Raw genomic sequence first — 23,012 nt, 5'->3', positions numbered from 1 at the left:
GGCAGTGTCACTGGCCCTCATATGTGGGATCCGAACCGGGGCCCTCTGGCGTCCCAAGCCAGTTCTTAACCATCGCGCCACTCGGCCGGCCCGATGGATCGAAATCTTTAAAGATGTGTTTGTTAAACCTTGTTGGACAAATATACTCCAAGATCAAAATCATATTTATTGTTGAATGGAAGGAGGTGAGCGCTACAGAGAACAATTGATTTTATATCGGTTACACTTCATTAAAGTGTGTGGTTTGCACAATGTGGTGAATTATTCTGGGTTGATATTGTTATGCAAGACTGACTGTTGGGTTATTTTTGGTAGACAACAGTAGCAGAAACTTAGTATGGTAAGTAAAGGTTAGTTACTCTCAAATACCCTCACTAGAAAATGTTAGGATCACACTCTGTAAAAGGTTCCCCCAGGAAGACATGAGAATATTCTCGAATCTACAGGCAGAATTCAGTTAACCTTAGAGAGGGTATCGAGCAATCAGAATCTCTGGATTCAATGCAGAGACACAGAATAGTTTGGGCATCAAATCTCGGGTACTCTTTCAAAGAGTATAGGCTCCATGGCTTGCTAGATTTTTTATGTTTGATCCTTAAAAAGGTGAGGAATGTCTCTAAAATATTCTAACCAAAACATACATCTTGAATAACACTAGTATCATAAATTAAAATCCATTCCTAACATTCATTTTGCTCATTAGCAAGGCCTTCTGGTGTTGACTATGAGAAAAGTAGTTAAAATGCTTGTAGCACCGGTCTCAGGAGTCTGACCCTTCTGATTAAATGCTGACCCCATCTCCCGTATGAATTCCTGATTGAGGCAACTGACTGCTGCTAGCACATTCATATTCTTACGGATATAATGGCTATTTTGAAGTAAGTTCAAGTAAATTACAGACTTTGTCACATATAATTTATGATGTTTTGTCAATAAAAGACGATTTTTGTTTATTTATTTTACCACAGACACTGTTACATACCTCAAATCAAATCTTCAATGATTCATAATCTCCAAGGTCAAATTTCTTCATCCAGTTTCTCTTTCTTAGGGCAGTCATCATGGGCAGTTGACCCACATGTATATGTTGGTTTGCCTTGATTTAGGGTATTCAGCCTTAAGAACACATCTGGCAAACAAGCCAACTCTGAGTCAGCAAGTATATTTGCCAGGATTTTATCCTCGTTCATAAATGTTTTAAGGGAGATGTTTCTTTCTTTCATCTTTGTTTATGTCCTAACTACATGACAGAGTTGATTATTTTTAGTGGCCCAACAATGAAACAAAACACAAAGCCCCTAATCAAAAATTCTTTGTATATATTAAGAAGAGACAGCCATTTTGTGTCAATTCAATCACGAATGAAATACTATTATGTGAGAACATCTCCCTGGCTTGTATGGGGATAATGGGACATGGGATTTACAGATTAGGCAGTAACTGAGAGACTGAAAAGATATGTAACTTTCCCCATACAACTTTGCTTAATGAAACCCTCAGTTTGTGCTGTGAAAAGAGCTTATTGTTTTCATGCAAATTGTCATAGTTTTTATCTGTTTATTTAACAGTCTACAATTTGGAATAATATATTCTTTTTTTCTGGTACTGTTGTGAAGTAGCAAGCAGAAAATACTAACAAGAAATAGATTAGCACATCTTCCATAAATCAGAGTTCAGTTTTGTCTTTCTTTCCCTCCCTCCCTTTTCCCTTCCTTCCGTTTTTGTTTCCTTCTTTCTTTCCTCCCTTCCTTTCTATCTTTCTTTGTATCTATCTATCTATCTATCTATCTATTTCTTCTGCTTTGTCATATTATAGCCATACTACAGCCATGTCATAGACTACACTTGTAACCTTAGCTTCTCTATACCTTTTTGTGTATCTGAAATGTTTCATCATTATGTTCTATAACACAATCTCATTGTGTATTTAAAAGCTAGCGTGGGTAATGGTAAAGGGAGGAACATCGTAAAAGCTGATCAACATGCTACTTCAGCTCCAAATTTTTGCTCTTGATTTCATCACCACCGCCATTTTAAATTCATTCTTTTACTAGTTTGCACTTCTATTCCTTTAATTAGTCTTGGGGATACAAGCCTTTAGGCATAATATTTATGTACAGGATTTATGCAAGATTCTTACTAAAGACATGGTGAGTTATCTATTGTAATTGGAGAACCATCATCACTTAAAAATTTCAGTGCTCGCTTCGGCAGCACATATACTAAAATTGGAACGATACAGAGAAGATTAGCATGGCCCCTGCGCACAGAGGACACGCAAATTCATGAAGCATTCCATATTTTTTTAAAAAAGAAAGAAAATAAATAAATAAATAAATAAAAATTGAATAGTTTGGTTTTGTTCAGAATGATCAGAAGGAATAAGATGTTATGTATAATTCATCTCATGAGAACTAGAACAGAGAATTACTATTATTTCAGGTCTTCATATTGGCACATCTATGAATCAGCAATAGAGTTTTCTTCTAATTTGAGGTAACAAATTCTAGACTAATTAAAATCTCTGATGTTTTACCACCGGATAAGTCTGTATTTGAATTTTCTTCCACTGTGTTTTCAACTTCAAAAGAGAAGCGTGGAGAAAAGAAAAAAGGAGCACTGTTAATTGCTCTCCCTCTCTCTATCCCTGTAGCACTTCATTCTTTTAACTTATGGCTGAGAAGTATTTTATAGGTCTCTTCCCTTGACTTGGCTTGTTTATCTACATATTTTAATATCATCGTTTTAGAGAAAGTTGCCTACCACCATTCTGAAGGTCATTTACCTGAAAAAGATAGAGAGCCACATCTATTCAAATGACTGCACAGTAATTATCTATCAGTTAATTTTGTTCATTAGCTCTGTTTGAGGATTGATGGTCTGCCTCCCCATCTCCATCACAACCCCCAGAACATTATCATGGAGCCTTCTGATTCATTCACATCCTCGGGCTACATGGGACACCCACTGTGTCACCCTGTTGTTTTCCATGCGGTGGTGGAAAGATTTAATTGGATATTGTTGAAAAGACACAGAGGCTACCTCTCAGTTTTCGTATGTGGCTCTTCCCTTTCCCCTTGTACCAGACACCTCTTTTCCTTGATGAGAAAATTACCCTCTCCATGGTAACAATAAAACATTTTTTCCAGAATTTTGGTAGTTGTCACAGAATAAAGAAGTCAGAAAGTAGAAGAGAATTAAAAATGAAAAATGGGAGGAAGACAGCTGGGAAGAAGGCTTAATGTTTCTGAGTGGGGGTGGAGGGGGAACAATGAAGTTGAATGAGCGAAGCTGAGCTGAGGGGAAGCTGGGGCTTCTCTATCCCAAAGGACAGTGCCCCTTGCTTTCCTGTAGGCTGTCACTCCCCAGAAGATAAGGATTTTCTTCTGGAATTCTTCCAGGATTCACTCCTGGAGAGCTGCTTGTCACACAAAACAGGAACACCCTGATTTCCTCAGGGAGTCACAGTTCATTAATTTTTTTTTAAATGTAACACTTGTGAGCTCCAGTGGCCGCCTCTTCATAAGGACATTCAAGTGTGCTTTTGGTAACAGGCAAAGGAGATGGGACAGTACACCTCTACCCCCGCCTGGAGGCCTTTGGTTAAACCAGTCGGCCAGGCAGAGTGGGATTGTCACGGCTTTGTGCCTCCTGTGCTTTCTAGATTGTGGGATTGTCACTGGCTCTCACATAGTCCTGAACTGGCCCAAAGAAGTATGGTGCGTTGTGACAAGCAGTTTAATGCTTAATGACTGTAGAACCATTTGTCCTAATCCCTGGAACCTGTGACTATGTTACATGGTGAAAGGACTTTGCAACGTGATGAAGTCAAGGATTTTGACATGGGGCGATCTTCATGGATCATTCTGGTGTGCCTAACGCAATCGCAGAGGTCCTTATGAGAGAGATGGCAATGCGGTATTACAAGCGAAGTCAGAGCGAGAAATCAGATGCTCCCCTGCTAACCTTGAAGATGGAGGAAGGGGCCAAGCACAGAGACATGCAGGCGTCCTCTATAAACTGGAGAAAGCAAGGAAATGAATTCCCCCTTAGACACTCCAAAGAGATACAAGCTCTGCTGACACCTCGATTGTCGCCTCTAAGACCCATTTTTTGGACTCTGACCTCCAGAACTGTGAAATAATCAATTTAGGGTGTTTTAAGCCACTAAGGTTGTGACCATTTTTTACAACAGCCATAGGAAACCATAACTCAACCATGAACATTTAATAATCAATTTTTCAGTTTTAATATGAGCTTTCTTATTGGGGTTTATTGTTTCTTAATTATAAGGAATAAAAGTAGAGGATAGAGAAAATGTTATGAGCCCTCCATTTTAACCATAGAAATATGTATTTCCAGTATTTTAAAAATGATACATTGCCCAACTATACGTATATGTTTTAAAAATGACAGATTTGAATGCAATTGTGTAGAATCAGCAATTAAGCAGATAGAAAAGAAAGTGTCTATTTGGAAATGAAGTTGCAGATAAATGAGGAGTAGTAACCAACTGTGCAGTTTCCTCTCCTGATTTTTTTGTGTGTGGGGGAGGGAGGGGATTTGCTTAAGCCACCACACTCTGATTTAGAAACCAAACTGCAGTAAAGCATTGATGGATTCAATGGCATGCCAAGCACAGTCACAGGCAGGAAAGTGAAGACTGAGTTTGAAAAGAGGAAGCAAAATAACTTGCAGAGTGGCCTTTGGCGAACATGGCGGACAGGGTTGGGCTTAGGAGTCCGACAGACCTGAGGTCAAGCACTTTTCTAGTCCTAACTGGTGGGCTGTCATTGGGGGAAATTATTAATCTCTTGAGCCTATTTCCTCATGTGTAAACATGCAGCAAATACCCAGCTAGGTAGACTTGTTGTCAGGATGCAAGAATGATGTTTTTAAAACGTCTAGCCCAGCTTCTGCTACAATGTAGCTGCTTTAGAAGTTGTAGCTCTAGTGTACTAGGAGGAAATGCTGGAAAAGGAAGACCTGGGCCATTTCACCCCTACCACCTCTTAGCTGTGCGACCTTGGGTCAGTTATGTAACCTCTCTGTGCCTCATTGTTCTTGTCTATGAAAGAGAATGAAAGTACCTAGTCAGAGGGTTGCTGTAAGTTAATATATGTAAAGAGCTTAGGAGAATATCTGGCACATAGGAAATACCCAATACCTGGTTGTTATTATTGTGTTGTAATTGTTACGCTGTAAGAGTTTGGATTGTAAGGCAGTGACCTTTCTCAGGAATGGAGTGAAAACTTTTAGCACCTGTTTCTGGTGAATGGTATATTTAAGTGGATCAAGATTAGGGGCCGACAGTTACTGTTCAAAGATTACAGCATGGATATTTATTGAACAGAAAATGCTCAATCAGTTGCATCCCTCAAGATTTCCTCTTTCTTATTTTGTAACCTTCCCCTTTCATGCTGCCCATTGTCCAAACATGTAATGTTCTTGACTGCTAGTAACACATGTCCTGTGAATTTATTTTGTCATTACTTGTTTGTGTGTAACAGCCTCCGTTTTGTGAACCGAAAGCTTGGCGTTACCTTTTGACTTTAGCCTACCTAGCTTTCTAAAGTTGTAATTGAAGTTAGTGACTTCGTTCATACTGGCGCTGGCCACTAGTTTCAGAGAAAAACACCCCCTAAAAGTAAAAGTAAAAGTAAGGTTGATCATTAATATAACAGAGGGGGGGGGGAGACAGAATTCAGACTGAGGTATTGGAACCAACTAACAGTACTGATTTATTTATTAGTATCACCTTGTGTCTCTGCCTAGTCCAGCGGTTCTCAACCTGTGGGTCGTGACCCCTTTGGGGGTCGAACGACTCTTTCACAGGGGTCGCCTAAGACCATCGGAAAACAAAAAGATATTTACATTACGATTCATAACAGTAGCAAAATTACAGTTATAGAATAGCAACGAAAATAATTTTATGGTTGGGGGTCACCACAACATGAGGAACTGTATTAAGGGGTCGCGGCATTAGGAAGGTTGAGAACCGCTGGCCTATTCCCATGCCACTAAAGTGTCTGAGGCAGCAAAGGATCAGCAGTTTGGCTCACCTCATGCAACTAAAACAGAGAAAAGTGGATAGTTGGAGAATTCTTACTGCAACCTTTCTCCAGGGATTACTGGTCCTTTTTAATAAATACATAAATAGATAGATAGATAGATAGAAATTACTTAAAATATATTGAAATGAGTGTTAATGCTATCCAACCTTCCCAATAAAACTGAATTAAACTTAACTCTTTCCAATAATGTAAACAGCTTGGTTAGGTGTGCAGCATGACAAAACACCATTTAAGAACCGATCAGACCCACTCTTGGAGCAGATCTAGAAGCTCAGAGTTAAGAAGCCACATGCGTGTTCCTATCAAACAAAACATAAAGTTTCCATATTCCTGGAAATCGCTTCATTGGCGTCATGCAATTGCTTGGCCCTGTGCCACATCCAGCAACACCCCTCCCCCCCACCCCTCACACACACACACCCCGCCTCCTGGTCCCAAACTGGGCTCCTTTCAGGCGGCAGTGCAAGTGTGTGATTTACTGGCACTGCATGCTAATGTAGACCCATTTTTATAGGATAAGAACTAGTACAGTCTTGGGAATTGGAAAGTATGTCTGAGATTTTCCCCAAAGAATATGCCCCCTCCTTTAAAAGCTGTCACAGCGCAAGTTGCCATTGAGTTAAAGGCTGTTCTGCTCCTACAGGGAAATGTATGCTATTGTAATTTTTATATCCCCCAATAACAGTCTGTTCTTTGTTTACTGAAGAGAGCTTTTATGTCATAAAATAGTAGTTTTTGACAGAGAAGCAGAATCATTGTTTTATTATAGAAACGTTCCTCTTACAAGAGCAAAAATAAAGAGCTCGTCTCTTAAACTCCTGATCAATGTCTAACACCTCCTACCCCTAGCAATACTTTGCTGTAAGTGTATTAACACTCCGTGATAGCAATGCCATCTTCACAAATGATTTACAGCTAAGCCAGGGCTTAAACACATAGCACCCAATTAAAGACAAACTTTTTTACCTTTTCCCCAGTCATTGAATTTGAGGATAAATAGATGGATGTCATTCTCTAAGAATAAGCAAAGTCTATGTTTAAGCATGAGACCCAATTGTTAAGCTTTTTTTCCTTGGATGTATGTCCAAATGGTACACAGTGATCATTTGGATGCAAAAGGTTGGGAGAGATTTGTGCATACCTGTCTTTTCCATTCAGATATTACCCCTCCTGTGTGAGTACCTGCAAGTGCATGTGTGCTCTCTCATTTTACACTTATTTGTAAAACTCAAACAGGTTGCCAAACCATTAAAATATCATTCCTTCGCATGAGCCCATGATTGTTCACTATCCATGCGTTGTCTTAACTTCGTAGCACTCAGAATTTGGTGAAGTCAGAAGGTTAAGACCTGATGGATTAAATACATTGTCCATAACATGTTCCTGAATTGCTGTTATTATAAAGAAACCTGGACTAGCTACATGTGACTAATTTCTTCCTAAGATATTTGAATTCTTCTACGTCAATTGATTGCTTTCATCTCCCCAAGACTGCTGGATAGAAATGTAATTATCTTCATTTTTACAGATGAATAAACTGAGCCTGATTCTATCCCTTATATATGCAACATGAATTGAACAGCTGTGCCAATTATTTTGTTAATTCAAGTCTTAACATCCACCATTTGAAGATAGGAAAAGAGCATGTGGGAGCTTGAATTATACCGTTGGAGGGCGTACATGAATTTAATCGCCTCTAGATAATCGTTGATTTCTCTCTTTCCTTTGCCATGTACAGGTAGCATCACAGAACAGTAAGACTTCTTGCTTTGCCTCAGTTTATTGATGATGGCAATTGGCAATAAACACCAAGGTTCTTGTCTCAATACTGAAATGAGTGGCATCTCTAAAATGTTTTGAAAACATGAAAAGGCTGAATGCATTTTTAGCATAACCCTTAGTTTGCTTTCACTTTTTATTTTTGAAGGGATTCGTATGGTACTTGTTAAATAAGTCGGGTTCCTCCTTTCCCAGAAATGGCAGTATTCTCTGAAAAATAATATCCCAAAGAAAATAACGTAAATCTAATAAAATAATAGCTATAAAAGGACATTGAAAAATTAGGTTCACAAAATGTGACATCCTAATATATTGATAATTCATATATATAGTATCAGGTGTACAAAACAATGCAATAGTTAGACATTTACACCCCTCACAAAGTGATAAGCCCCTCCCCCAATCTACTACCCCTCTGACATCGTATATAGCTGTTACAGTTCCATTGACTCTATTCCTTATGCTGAACTCCACATCCCTTGACAATATATATACTCTCTCTCTCTCTCTCTCTCTCTCTCTCTCTCTCTCTATATATATATATATATATATATATATATATATATATATAAACTCAACTTTAGCTTCAGATGTATAGCACAGTGGGTCAGGCATCTACACAATCTATGATGTGATCCCCCTGATAAGTCCAGCGCCCATCTGGCACCCTACATAATCTTTACAACATTACTAATTATATTCCCCAAATTGTATTTCATATCCCCATGGCTATAATGTGACTAATAATTTGTACTTTTTAATCCCTTCACCTTTTCCCCATCCCCATCCCCCTCCCATCTAGCAACCATCAGGTTTTTCTCTGTATCTCTGAGTCTATTTCTGTTTTATTCACTCATTCTGTTCCTTAGATTCCACCTATAAGTGAGATCATATGGTATTTGTCTTTCTCTGTCTGACTTATTTCACTTAGCATGATATTCTCTAGGTCAGCGGTTCTCAACCTTCCTAATGCCATGACCCCTTAATACAGTTCCTCATGTTGTAGTGACCCCCAAACATAAAATTATTTTCGTTGCTACTCTATAACTGTAATTTTGCTACTGTTATGAATCGTAATGTAAATATCTTTTTGTTTTCTGATGGTCTTAGGTGACCCCTGTGAAACGGTCGTTCGACCCTCAAAGGGGTCACGACCCACAGGTTGAGAACCGCTGATCTAGAGCATTCTTCCCCTATTCGTTTCACATTCCAATGTCAGAGTAATCTTCCTAAAATGANTATAACTGTAATTTTGCTACTGTTATGAATCGTAATGTAAATATCTTTTTGTTTTCCGATGGTCTTAGGCGACCCCTGTGAAAGGGTCATTCGACCCCCCCAAGGGGTCACAACCCACAGGTTGAGAACCACTGCTCTAGGTCCATCCATGTTGTTGCAAATGATAAGATTTCATTCTTCTTTATGGCCGAGTCATACTCCATTGTACATATGTACCACAGTTTCTTTATCCAATCGTCTATTGATGGGCATTTTGGTTTTTTCCACATCTTGGCTATTGTGAATAGCGCTGCAGTAAACATAGGGATGCATATATTTTTTTTCGAATTAATGTTTTGGATTTCTCTGGTTAGATACCCAGGAGTGGAATTGCTGGGTCATAAGGTAGTTCTGTTTTCAATTTTTTGAGAGACCCCCATACTGTTTCCATAGTGGCTGCACCATTCTGCATTCCCACCAACAGTGTATAAGGGTTCCTTTGTCTCTACAGCCTCTCCAACACTTGTTATTGCTTGTCTTGTTGATGACAGCCATTGTAACAGGTGTGAGGCGGTATCTCATTGTGGTTTTTATTTGCATTTCCCTAATAGAGAGTGAAGTTGAGCATCGTTTCATATATCTGTTGGTCATTTGTATCTCTTTTTTGGGAGAAGTGTCTGAGAAAAAAGAACAAGGCAGAAGGAATCACGTCCCTGACTTCAAATTATACTATAAAGTGACAGTTTTCAAAAGAGCATGGTATTGGCAGAAAAACAAACACACAGACCAATGGAACAGAATTGAGAGCCCATAATTAAACCCACATATATATGGGCAAATAGTTTTCAACAAAGCCAAAAACATACAATAGAGAAAAGAAAGCCTCTTCAATAAGTGGTGCTGGGAAAATTGAAAAGCCAAGTGTAAAAGAATGAAACTAGACTGGCATTTGTCACCATACACAAAAATTAACTCAAAATGGATCAAAGACTAAATATAAGACCTGAAACAATAAATTACATAGAGGAAAGCATCAGTACTAAACTTATGGACCTTGGTGTTAAAGAGGATTTTGAAAGGCAGGGGAAGTAAAAGCTAAAATAAATGAATGGGTCTATATCAAACTAAAAAGCTTCTGCACAGCAAAAGAAACCATCAACAAAACAAAGAGGCAACCAACTAAATTGGGGAAGATATTTGTAAACAATACCTCTGATAAGGGGTTAATTTCCAAAATATATAAAGAATTCATACAACTCAACAACAAAGAAACAAACAGTCCAATTAAAAACTGAGCAGAGGACCTGAACAGATACTCCTACAATGCCAGTTTTTTTTGTGTCATTCCTCTGTTCTGAAACTTCCAGTGATACCCCATTGCTTTTGACATAATGTTCTTACTCATTCATCTGCTATTCAGAGCCCCCAGCCACCTTTCCCAACTTGATCACAGTCATCATAATTCTACTCCCTACAGAGCTGCCCTCCCCACTCTTTCTCAAACACGCTAGTGTATTTAGACCTCCCTACACTGTTTTGAGCTCAGTTCTTGTCCTGGACCGCTCGCTCTCATTACAGGGTCATTTTCAATCCTGTTCATCCTCCAAGTTACAGTTCAGGTTCCTGGTCCTTTATGGCATTTTCCCTGTACATACTCATACTACAGTTCCATTCTTCAGAATCTCATTAGCATAGACTCTGCAGTCTATAGACTATTACATTTGCCATTTACATTTTGTCTTCTATTATTGGCTAACTGCATGTGTGCACACGCATGGGCAGGCCTGAATGTCACCTCCCAACAGCATTGCAAGTTCATTGTAAGTTCATTGAATTCATTGAAGATGCTCTTTTATGCCATCCTTTATCGCCCAAATGGCACATTCCCTACTGTAGTGTATTGTGCATAGAATACTGCCAATAAATATTTCCTGCCCACTTGATAGATCACTGCTCAATTACCTGTCAGGTCTAGCCTCCTTTATATGGGATTTCTACAGGCTTTGGACAACATCTTTAGGATGCAAACTCAGGATGTTCTGTACCAGGCAAGATATTATAAATAATGTCCTTAGTTACATTTCACTACTCACGTCATGTAATTTACCCTCCACTTTATTAATTTGATTCACTTATAATTCAGTTTGCTGTATTAAGTACCCTGATTAGATGAAAGAAAATGTATCTTGACCAGTTGAAGGTAGAATGATTCCCAAATGGTGTTATTCAAGTTAGAACAAGAAATGAATAATGGAAAATTTGAGCAGGAATCATCCCAAAATATATATATTGTAAAATGATTTCAGTTTTCCCTTTCCTCTAAAATAGATGTAGCGAATAAATTATCTAGTTATCTAAAAAAATTAAAAATTAAAAAATAAATAAAATATACATAGCGAGAAAAAATTATATCATTTATTTTATTGGGTCATGACAAGAGCCTGCAAAAGCACATGAGAAACACCAGTCTTAAAACTCCCCCAATTATCCTTTGTCAATATGCTAAATTTACAGAACAATAGGGTTTCAAGAAATGTGAAAAATGTAGAAAAACTAATTGATCTAATGTTCAATATCTAAAAATATCAACACCCTTTCTATCAGCTCAGAAATATAGTTGCAAATCATTATCAACAAATTGTAGCCTAAAATTCTTCTTTTGTCTTGACTTTGAAATTATATTTCAAGATCCCCAGTTTAGACCACATTATTTACTTACTGGCTTGTGTAACTAAAAGGAGTTTTCATTTTTGCATGTTAAGCGTTTTATGAAATGACAAGTAAATCAATCCTTTAAGTTTTCTGTGACAGAATACTTGGCAATAATCATCATAATCTCTTTTTCACCAAAGGGAAAGAATTTACTTTACAAATCACATATTAATAGTAGATTAGCTTTGTATTATACCACTACAAGAAAGGCCTCAAACTTGGGAGGCTTAAGAAACACTTGTTTAAGCCCCCAAGAATACTAACAAATAAGAAAGACATTATTACAAAGAAACAGAGAAATACATTTCATAGACTGCCCTATTGGTTTTTGAGTGTGATAATAGTTTCTTAAATAGCTATCATATTTTTTCATTTTTAAAGTTAGCCAAATGATAAGTGATTCTTACAATGCTAATAAACACTGTTTTAAACAGGGATGTGTGTTCTATTAGTAATTCCCACACCCTTCTAGATATAGTTATTTTTCTTGCATCATTGTTTCCCCCTATTGTGTTTATACAGCTAGCCAATCAATACTTTATGGTTATCCGTTTATTATATTTCCAGGTAAGGACCAAGAACTGAGAAAGGTATTTTGGCCTAAAAGAATAAGGTGCAAAAAGGGATGGAATTACAAAAATCTTGACTCCCATTGCTTCAGTTTTTCCAATCTTCATTGTTTCCCAGTTCCGCACAATAAAATACAAACACCCTGAACTGATTTTTAAAGAACCAACCATACAGTACTTCCACTATGCCTACCTAAGCTTATCTCCCATTATTTCCAGTGAATCCTAGACACCAGCCAGCCCAGTTGAGACTCTATTTCATTTCCGTGTCTTTGCTCATGCTTTTCTTTCCCTTATAATGCCCTCCTCATGACTCAGCAAAATCATCCAAGGCTCAACTGTAGTGTTATCCCTTCTAGGAAGTCTTTCTTGAGAATTCCCATATGTGGACACTCCCCTCACTGATTCCTTTTAGTGGTTGTTTTTGTCTTTACCATTCACTTTAGTACTTTTGCTGGACACATTCCCAGATCTACTGTCTAGCTTCTGTTCTACTCTGAGAGGCCGAATAATATGGGCAGCAGCAATGGGCTTCCTTGCCTATTGGTTGAGTCCTTCTAGTGGAAAGCACTGGCAGAGCAGAGGGTGAGAGGAGAGGGAGTCAGGGAATGATGGCTAGGTCCCATTACTGACAGCTACAGCACCTGTCAGGAGGTCCTCTCCCTGCAGCCACTTCTCAGATGCTATTTTTTTAATTGGGGAATTGGGGGAGGGGAACAGTGTTGGGGAATTGGGGAAGGGGACCAGCCAAGTTGTTGTTCTTCAATCTTAGTTGTGGAGGGTTCCAGTCGCCAACTGGCTCCCCGTTGGCAGCTCGTGGCCTCTAAGCTCAAGGTGCTGTGTTCAAGCTTAGTTGCGGGTGGGCGTAACCACCATCCCATGCAGGAGTCGAACCAGCAGCCTTGTTGTTAAGAGCGCATGCCCTATCCACTGAGCCGTCTGGAAGGCAGCTCAGCTTAAGGTGCCAAGTTCAGTCAGTTGTGGGTGGGCATAGCCACCATCCCATGTGGGAGTTGAACCAGCAGCTTTATTGTTAAGAACGCGTGCTCTATCCCCTGAGCCATCCGGGTGGCAGCTCAGCTCAAGATGCCAAGTTCAGTCTTAGTTGCAGGCGGGTGTAGCCCACCATCGAACAGGCAGTGTTGTTGTTAGGAGCACGTGCTCTCACCAGCTAAGCTACCCTGCCACCTGTTCGCAGCTCAGCAGCAGCAGTAGCTCAGCTCAGACACAGCGTCACTGGCCCATGTGGGAATCGGACAGGCGACCTTTTATTCTCTGCTAACTTCAGGGATGAGGTCAGGGTCAGCTACAAAATTTGTGGGGGACAATGAAAAATGAAAATGCAGGTCCCCTTGTTTAAAAACATAAAGAATTTCTAGGGCAACAGCAATGCAGTAAACCAAGCATGGGGCCCTCCAATATACAGGGTCCAATGCAACTACACAAGTTACACACCAATGAACTTGGCCATGATTGAGGTCTCTGTTTGCTCAGGGCACTTCTTACTCAGAGAGGTTGGATTTTTTTTTTGTCTTAGCTTTGCTATTGTCCATAGACTGAAAAGTTAACCAAAAGCTATTTTTGCCATGTCTTCCAAGAAGCCTAGTGGTTATTATATATAAAGGATTTCCGGTGGCTTGCTTTGCTATCATAGTTTTCTTAAGCTACATGCGTATAATGGAACCCCACCATTACCATGTGGGTCATCTAAATTTTCTTTCCTCCAAATAAATTCTAGGCTTATTGGAAATAATGGCCATGCCCTTTTTAAAAAAAAATAGCAGTTGTTTTTAATAGAGAGAATTTAAAATTAGTAATTTACTTGAATGGAATCTTAAGAGTTATGAATGATGTCTACTAATTGTGAGCTATACATCCAGGTGGTAATATCATGTAATCACCATATTATGGGGATATAAAGAGTTGATGAGCGGCTTAGGGTCTAGAAGGGCAAAAGTGGGTGTGTTAGTTGGGGACCTGAGATTAAATGTTCCAAGAAAAGGTTAAACAGGAAATGATTTCATTAAAGGAAATACCTTTATAATAGGAAAGAAGGAGGCAAGGAGAGGTAGGAAACCCATTAGACCAAAATGCAAGTGTGATGCAAAATGAAGGAAAGAGTAATAGAAGGTTGGGTAGAAGCATCCCAATGTGAAGTCTAAGGACAGCTCAACAAAAGTTTGGGGGAGTCATTGAGCCCAAGTCAGCCAGAGGAACCCCATGTCTCCCAAGAAAGTCTTGCTTTAGTATCTCCATCACATTCAGTCATTGGTGGGGAGCAGTCTGCGAGAGGTGTGACTTCTGTTCAATGTAGTGATAGATTTCCAAATGCAGCAGCTAGGGTCCTGAGTCATTTAGGTCCAGTTGCAAAAGGCTTTCATGTTCTCATGACCAGCACAGTAGGTATTAGGAACACTGATATTTAAAAGCCTAAAATGTAAAACTACTAGAAGAAAACATGGGGGAAATCTTCTTGACATTGGTCTTGGCAATGATTTTTTTGGATATGACACCAAAATTGCAGGCAATAAAAGCAAAACTAGACTAGTGGGATTGCATCAAACTAAAAAAAAAAAGCTTCTGCACCGCAAAGGTGAAAAATCAACAGCATGAAAAGGCAACCTATGGAATGGGAGGAAATATTTGCAAACCATATATCTGATAAGGGGTTAAGATTCAAAATATATAAGGAACTCATGCAATGCAATAGCAAAGAAGCAAATAATCCAATTTAAAAATGGGCAGAGGACATAAAATTTTTTCCAGAGAAGATATACAAATGGCCAACAGGTATATGAAGAGGTATTCAACATCACTAATCATCAGGGAAATGCAAATAAAAACCACAATGACATATATCACCTGACACTTCTTATAATGGCTGTCATCAAAAAGACAAGAAATAACAAGTGTTGGCAAGGTTGTGGAGAAAAGGGAACCCTCATACACTGTTGGTGGGATTGCAAATTGGTGCAGCTGCTATGGAAGGCAGTGTGGAAGTACCTCAAAAAATTAAAAATTAAATTACCATATGATCCAGCAATCCCTCTTCTGGGTATATGGCCAAAAGAACTGAAATCAGGATCTCGAAGAGACATCTGTATCCTCATGTTCATTGCAGCATTACTCACAACAGCCAAAATATGGAAACAACCTAAAGGTATATTGACATATGAATGGAAAAAGAAGATGTGATACACACACACAATGGAATATTTTTCAGCCTTAAGAAACAAGGAAATCTACCATCTGTGAAAACATAGATGAACTTGGAGGAAAATACACTAAGTGAAATAAGGCAGACACAGAAAGACAAACACTGCATGACTTTACTTCTATGTAAAATCTTTATAAAGTTGAACTCAGAGAAACAGAGGGGAATGGTGGTTGCCAGAGCCTGGGAGTTAGAGAAATGGGGAGATGTGGGTCATAGGGTACAAACTTTCAATTACAAAATGAATAAGTTCTAGAGCTCTAATGTGCAGCATAGTGACTATAGTTAAAAATGTATACTTGAAAATTGCTAAGAGCGTAGATCTTATATTCTTATCACACATACACAAAAAGGTAACTATGTGAGATGATGGATATGTTAACTAGTTTGATTATGATTTTTTCCAGGGTGTGTGTGTGTGTGTGTGTGTAAAGGCATCAAGTTGTAAACTTTTATGTGCAATTTCTATTTGTCAAATCGACTCAAATAAAACTGAAAGAAAAAACTTTATACAACGACATGGGTGAACCTAGAGGGTATCATTCTAAGTGAAACAAGTCAGACAGAGAAAGACAAATACCATATGATCTCACTTATATGTGGAATATAAAGAAAAAAATAAACAAACAAACAAAACAAACACAGACTCATAGACACAGGGAACAAACTGGTGGTTACCAGATGGGAGAGGGTTTTGGGGTGGCTGGATGTGAAAGGTGAAGGGATTAACAAGTACAAATGAGTAGTTCGAAAGCAGTCACAGGGATGTAAATTACAGCATAGGGAACATAATCATTAATATTCTAATAACTGTACAGGGTAAGATGGGTAATAGACTCATTGGGGTTATTTTGTGAGGTATATCAATGTCTAATCACTATGTTGTTTTGTACACCTGAAACAAATACAGTATTTTATGTCAATGATAATTAAAAAGTAAATTTTTAAAAATTAAAAAAAAACATTCGATAAAGAAGCCTCAGAGACAATTTAAAAACCATTTTGTGTGATTTAGACAAAGAGCTGAGGACCATGTAAGCTCTACTTCCTTCAGAAGACCTTTCTTGACCCTGATATTTGGTTAGATATCTCCACTCTATGCTTTGAGAACCCTCCATGCTTCCCCGGCCATAACACTCACCTCAGTTTATTGTAATTGCTTGTTTACTGCCTGTCCTCACTACTAGTTCATTTTCTCTTTGAGAATAATAATTTTTCCTCCTTCACTGCTGAATCCCCTGGGCTTACTTAGCTCAATGACTGAAAAAAGTACTAAAAAATATTTGCTGAAACTCACATTGGGGTACATTCTACCAAATACCTGGCCTGTATGCTTCAAAACATTTGTTGATATGAAGTTCAAAGAAAGGCAAAGAACTATTTCAGATTAATGAGACTAAAGAGATATGACAACTAAATGCAATGCATGAGCATGGACCAGTAAATGAAAGGCTATTAATGGAATAATTGTCATACGGTGAATGAAGAGTGTGGATTAGATTCTATTACAAAAACCATGTTAAATTTCCTGACTTTGAAATTGAGCTGAGGTTATGTAAAAGAATGCCTTTGTTCTTAAGAAATAAACACTGAAGTATCTAACGGTAAGGGACATGATATCTGCAGATTATTCTCAAATAGTTCAGAAAATAATATCTATAATATAACAATACAGATATTATACACACACACACAGAGAATGATAAATGTAGCAAAACATTAACAATTGATGAATCTGGGTCAAGGGTCCAGAGGATTCCTTTACCATTTGTGAATTTTCTGTAAGTTTTAAATTATATAAGAATAAAATGCTTTTTTCAAAAAAAGTATTTCTTGAATGAATGAAAGACAAAAGGATAACTATAGTTTGAAGGTTTTTATGATGAAGTTACCAATAGAGATGCTGGTGGAACATTCAGAGAAGTGGGGAACTTATGCCAAGGACGAAAATATCCAAGCCAGTTTAACATGTAAGTGAGAAATGAGGAAGTGGAGGACAATAAAGATGACTTTGGATTTGGCCAATCTATTTGGAGAAGCAGTCGAATGCAAGAATAGAAGCCAGAATTAAGGTGCTCAGTGAGGCGTTTGAAGGCTAGAGAGATGATAGCATCCTCAGAGGTAAAACTCTTTCAGTTACAAGAAAGGCTAGGGTTTAGGACCTACCTGACTTAAATGCTTATTTTCTTCTATACATGAAGTGGTTTTGTAAACTATTTCACCTTGTCAATACTTAATGTTAATTTTGAAAGTAGTAGATAAGAGTATAAGGTCTACACTTTTACATGGCAGCTTAATTCATGTTTATTTCCTGAAAATGGCAACAAATTAAAATCACCATGGGCCTTTGTTCTAAATGTAACTATGTGAAGATTGTTAATTTTTTGTAGAAAAATATTGAAAATATAAAGAGTTTGTTATTAAGGTCTTTTCTTAGACATATAAATACTAAATATTCAACTAAACACATAAAGTTTTCTATTTGAGTATTATTTAGGTAGAATTCCATTTTAACAAATACAATAACAAAGTATAATTCTTCTTAACAGCCTAAAATGACCTACTTATAGTATGTGTGGCTTCATTGTTTAACACCCTTATTCATAAGATTGCTATTTATAATCACTTACCTCAACCCCCTGGGGACTTAGTAGGATTAGTGACTTCTGATTCAGTTTGTATTTTAAGATTTTTTTCCCTCCATCCTTGCTCAGCTAGTGGAATCCATGATGAATTCTCATCTCCAAGGGGTAAGCTGTTTTCCGTAAAGCCCAGTAGCTGGTTTATGATTCCTTAGACATAGCATCGATTCCTTTCTTTTGTGTTTGTTTCTTCCAGAATGATAGATTCCATGTAGACATACATATTCCATCATCATGCTTACGTGTGGTTAAGCATGTAATTGTTTTCGTTTTGTTAAGTTATATGTTTAAGGACTATCTGGGCTCATATCAGAAAAATAAATAAGCATAATTAGCATTCTACTTGTTTAGCATGATAAATAGAGACAACTCGAGCTAGAATGAGGAAGCTCAACAATAGAAGGGAACTGGAGGTCATATGAGGATGAAGATTAGAGACGAAACACTGTTTTTGAGAGCAGCATTTGGTAAGGGCACCAGATTGGGGGCAGAGAACAGAATTTCACAGATGGATATTTGGGAGGTGGGCAGTTTGAGTAATGGCAGGATCTAAGGTGTTCTCCCGTCTGTAGGTGGTTCAGTGGAATAGAGGTGAAGGTTACGGGATTATAAAACTAAGTTGCCAGGTCAAAGAAATTGTCATAGCAAATAAATAGAATATGCTCAGAAGAGAACGCAGTGAAAAGAAAAAAATAATCCTAGTTGTTCCTCTCACTGTCCGCATGCGTTCTGTTCATTAGCAAAAAGGTCTTTCAGTCACTGTTTCTATAGTATCTTAATTAAAAATACTTAAATATATGCCATATTCAAATTCTTCCCTTAATTTCTGGAAAGAAAATTGAAGGAGAAAATTCCCATTCTGTTCTGAAGAACCACTATTTAATGAGTATATTAGTGTCTGATAAATTCCATGTATATATTATTGTGCCATTTCCTTTTTGAAATGGACATTACAGTATGTGTTGACCAAAGAGTAGGATAAAGAGTTACTATTTTGTTTTGAAATACATGAAAAATGCATAGTTTTATTGCAGTTGTGAATCTTAGATTTTTAAGGAGGCTGCTTCAAAGGATGTCATTAATAATCTTCTCAGGTGCTTATAAAGCATGTGTCTGTCAGCGGAATTAGAGAATCACCCAACTAGAGAACAGGTTTCACAATACCCCGAGACCTACTTTGTTCATTAGAGAGGAAAATGGCTTGTTTTAAGTCTGAACTGACATGCTTGCTAATTTCAGCAGTAAAAGCTGTTCATTGTGGTCGGGTTTAATTTAGAGCCTGGTAAGGTTCAGATTAAAGTTGATCAAGTTGCTTCTACAACTTACTTCTTAAACAAACTTTGTAATCCTAAAAGAAGAAAACAAAAAAAATATATAGCCAACATTGCGTAATGTATCCAGAAGTGAGAAGCAAAAAAGAGCTTGGTTATTTGAGGGTGAATTCATATGAAATCAAAGAAAAAGACCAAAGAAAATTTTGTTATCTAAAAATTTCCAAGTATCCAAAAACACAAATTTTCATTTAAATTACACAAAGCATATCTAATACTTTAATTTACTACTATATAGCAGCTAGAACAGTGCCTAGTACTCGATATTTATAAAATGAAAAAAAAATAGTAAATGAATGAATTTGTATACTTTGCTTAGCTATGTGTATTTAGAGTTCTTTGTTAAATTTGAGGGGAAGATTTGACTTTATATGAGGTTTCTGGGTAGGTCTGTTTTTTAAAAATCTATCAAATATATTAAACATTTAAGAGCTGGGAATTCCAAAGTACCTTTTCAGCTTGCTGTGTCACAGATGACCAGAGTTTAACATTCTAACCCTGGAAAACATCTTATTTCATAAAATCTATCTGCTACTATGTGGTTCCCACTTTAAAAGTTGTTCAGTTCTCTCCAATTGACTTATGTCACTTACTTCAATACCTGTCTTTGGCAGTTTGTTCCATATTTCAAACACCCTTTTGTGTAAAGAAACCATAAAAGTTAGAAACCTGAAAATTGGATTTTTCTTCTGAGCAATCACAGCTTACAAATGTGGAAAATTTGTTAAAAGTTAGCCCCTCCAAATTTCCAATACAGAGAAGGAAAAATGCTGGAAGTAGATGTGTAATGTTTGGATAAGTTCTTCCTATTATTTTACTACTACCAAAAGCAATTGAGCTTAAATCACAAGGCCTGTCGTCCTACGTCTTCACCAAAGAAACAGTACAGAATAATCAAATCTGGCCTTTCCAAAACCAAAAATCTTTAGAAAATCAGCAGCAGTCAAAGGACATAGTAGATAACCAATTTTCATAAACATCACTATCCACCACATTTCATTTCTTCACTTTCATAAACTTCCTGTGGTAGCAAAAAGAGCATCAGATTTAAAACCATAAAGAATCTGAAAGCGGGCCAGCCGAGTGGCTCAGTTGGTTAAGAGCTCACTCAAGAGTGCGAGCTCTGAGGAACAGCGGTTCGAGTCCAGGCCAGAGCTGAGCTGCCAACAGGTGGCAGGATGGCTCAGCTAAAAAAATTTTTAAAAAGCATCCGAAAGTTTGGCTATTAGCGTGGTTATTAGGAGAATACACATGAGAAAATGCATGCAAAACATCTGTCATATAGTGGTTATAAGTTAACACATATTAATTATACTTCCAAAATTGAAGCAAAATATACTCAGTTTTAGAATGAGAACAAGAGAGATACCTTTTTCCCCCAAATTTCTTTGTATATATCACTGGGATTTTGGCCCTTTATGTAGAGAGAGTAAGGTGGCAGAGACAAGAGACAGACCCTTGAGGGAGAGAGGAATTTCTTAATGATTAACATAGCTACCTATAGATAAGAAACGTATTTCTTTGCTTCATTCTATTTGGTGCTTTTTATCTAAAGCAGTGTTAAATTAAAGTCAGTTGTACTGCAGAATATAAATACTAACTTCTATTCTGATGTTTTCCAAATTTGCCTGATCATAAGAATTAAGTAGAGAACTTGTTACAAATGTAAATTCCCAGCACTCCTCCCTGCTAATTTATTTGTTCTGGGGTGAGGCAGAGGAGATTTGGGGGAAAGACTAATTGAGCTCACCTGCTCATTTTATAGGTGAGGAATCTCAGGTACAAAGAAGTTAAATAAGTTATATCTCTTAAATCACTTCTGTGCTTTTTTCCCTTTCTGAAATATACACCTTAATTTTGACACCGCATAGAATGAGATTACAAGTATAACTATCTTTCTCTTAAATATGTTGCCATAATTCAAAATTACATTTCTTACTCATGGCACTCATATATTGGGTTGAGTAAATCTAGGTGCTCTGGAATGACTCTGTCTAAGCTCTTAAATAGTGAAGCAAATCTATGATCAAGATTTTCATTTGAAATATTTGGGGTATCTAAGAATGAAACACATCTCTTGTTAAATTGCTCTCTATAAAGCCTTACACATTAGAGATTTATAGCCAGTAACATCTTTGTTTATTTCTACAAGTGCTTTGGTTAGCTTGAAAATCACACTTTACTTTGTATTACATAAAAGGAATGCACAATGCTGGAGAACCTTAATATTGAGTTATTTTTGTCCCTTCAGGCCACCCTGCAGGATTTGGAGCAGAGGCGCCCCCAGTTGGAAGAACTCATTACTGCTGCCCAGAATTTGAAAAACAAGACCAGCAATCAAGAGGCTAGAACAGTCATTACTGATCGAAGTAAGTCTTCTAAAGAGGCATGTGAAACTTAAGGAAAGATGTATTGAAAGTTGCCGTAATGACTTAGGTTCAAATACCTCCCTCGAATTTATAAAAATAGTGCAAAATAGTTGTAAATTATAACTATTATACTAAGATTTTCAGTCCAGAATGTTTTCTTTCAATAACTGTATCTAATTCCACAAACTAGAGGAAGTATAATTTTCATCAGTGCAGACTTGTGTAGTTGCAAAGCATGGCGTGGTGGGCGTGGTAAGTATGTCGTGACAGAATGTTTGTTCCTCGCTTGTCATTTAGCTGGGCTGGCGTCCATGGAGATACCAGCCTCTCCCTCATATCCTTGGTTGTTGGTCCAAGCAGGCAGTTGCTTCCTGGACTAGCTTTTATTTTCGTCTACAGTGGCACTTCCAGATCTCGACATCTCTCTGCTACTCGGATGCCCTCGTTGTGTGCTATCAGCAATTATTGAACCATTCTTTGTGCCATTGTGGGGTGGGTGGGAACTCTGAGAGGCTGTTTGAGGCCCCTTTACCTAAACACTGCCCATGCTCTTTTCTTTTTTTCTTCTTTACACAGAGTGATTCAGAGTGACTGTGCATGGGGTCAGGAAGAGGGGTACAGGAGGAATAGGGGAAACCGTTCTCCATGGGGTTCCCCTCAGAGGCTCTCCTCAGGCATGAGGCCCAGGTCACCTTTGCTAACAGATTCTCTTGGTTCTCCCTGGGTGTCTTCCCTTCCCTCCATACACCTTACCTCCATAGATATACTTCGATAGTGAATTTTTGTACTGCCCCTGCAGTGCTTCCTCATTTTCTTTCCCACAACCAGAAGAATCTTTTCTAGTGCAGGAGTAGGGAGAACCTTCCTTTATCTTTGATACTTCTGAATCTTTTGTCTTAGGCTAGGCCAAGGCTTTGGAAACTCAAAAACCAAGTCTTCATCTTCAGACTCTACATTCTGTTGTGTTGACGCTTCCTTAAGGAAGTGCCTCCTAGGTATCAGGCAGTATGTGTGTTTGTGTGTGTGTGTGTGTGTGTGTGTGTGTGTGTGTGTGTGTGTATGTGTGTTCACACTTATAGGTTAAATTTTTTTATACAGGAGGAG

General features: G+C 37.9%; 1 protein-coding gene across 1 annotated transcript in view; it reads left to right on the top strand.

Moving 5' to 3' along the window:
• LOC109388440 (dystrophin) overlaps window positions 1–22,288 on the top strand; it is a 1,592,311-nt gene extending 1,570,023 nt beyond the window's left edge. Inside the window, exons 52-53 of the mRNA XM_019653146.1 lie at window positions 21,791–21,908; window positions 22,206–22,288. Coding sequence (XP_019508691.1) covers window positions 21,791–21,908; window positions 22,206–22,288 — 201 coding nt within the window. The remainder of the gene's footprint in view (window positions 1–21,790; window positions 21,909–22,205) is intronic.
• Window positions 22,289–23,012: the final 724 nt, after the last annotated feature.

The sequence above is a fragment of the Hipposideros armiger genome, unplaced genomic scaffold (genome assembly GCF_001890085.2).
Source record: "Hipposideros armiger isolate ML-2016 unplaced genomic scaffold, ASM189008v1 scaffold_197, whole genome shotgun sequence".
Classification (NCBI taxonomy): Eukaryota; Metazoa; Chordata; class Mammalia; order Chiroptera; family Hipposideridae; genus Hipposideros; species Hipposideros armiger.
Note: the sequence above shows the minus strand (reverse complement) of the source record. Positions and strands in the feature narration are given on the sequence as shown.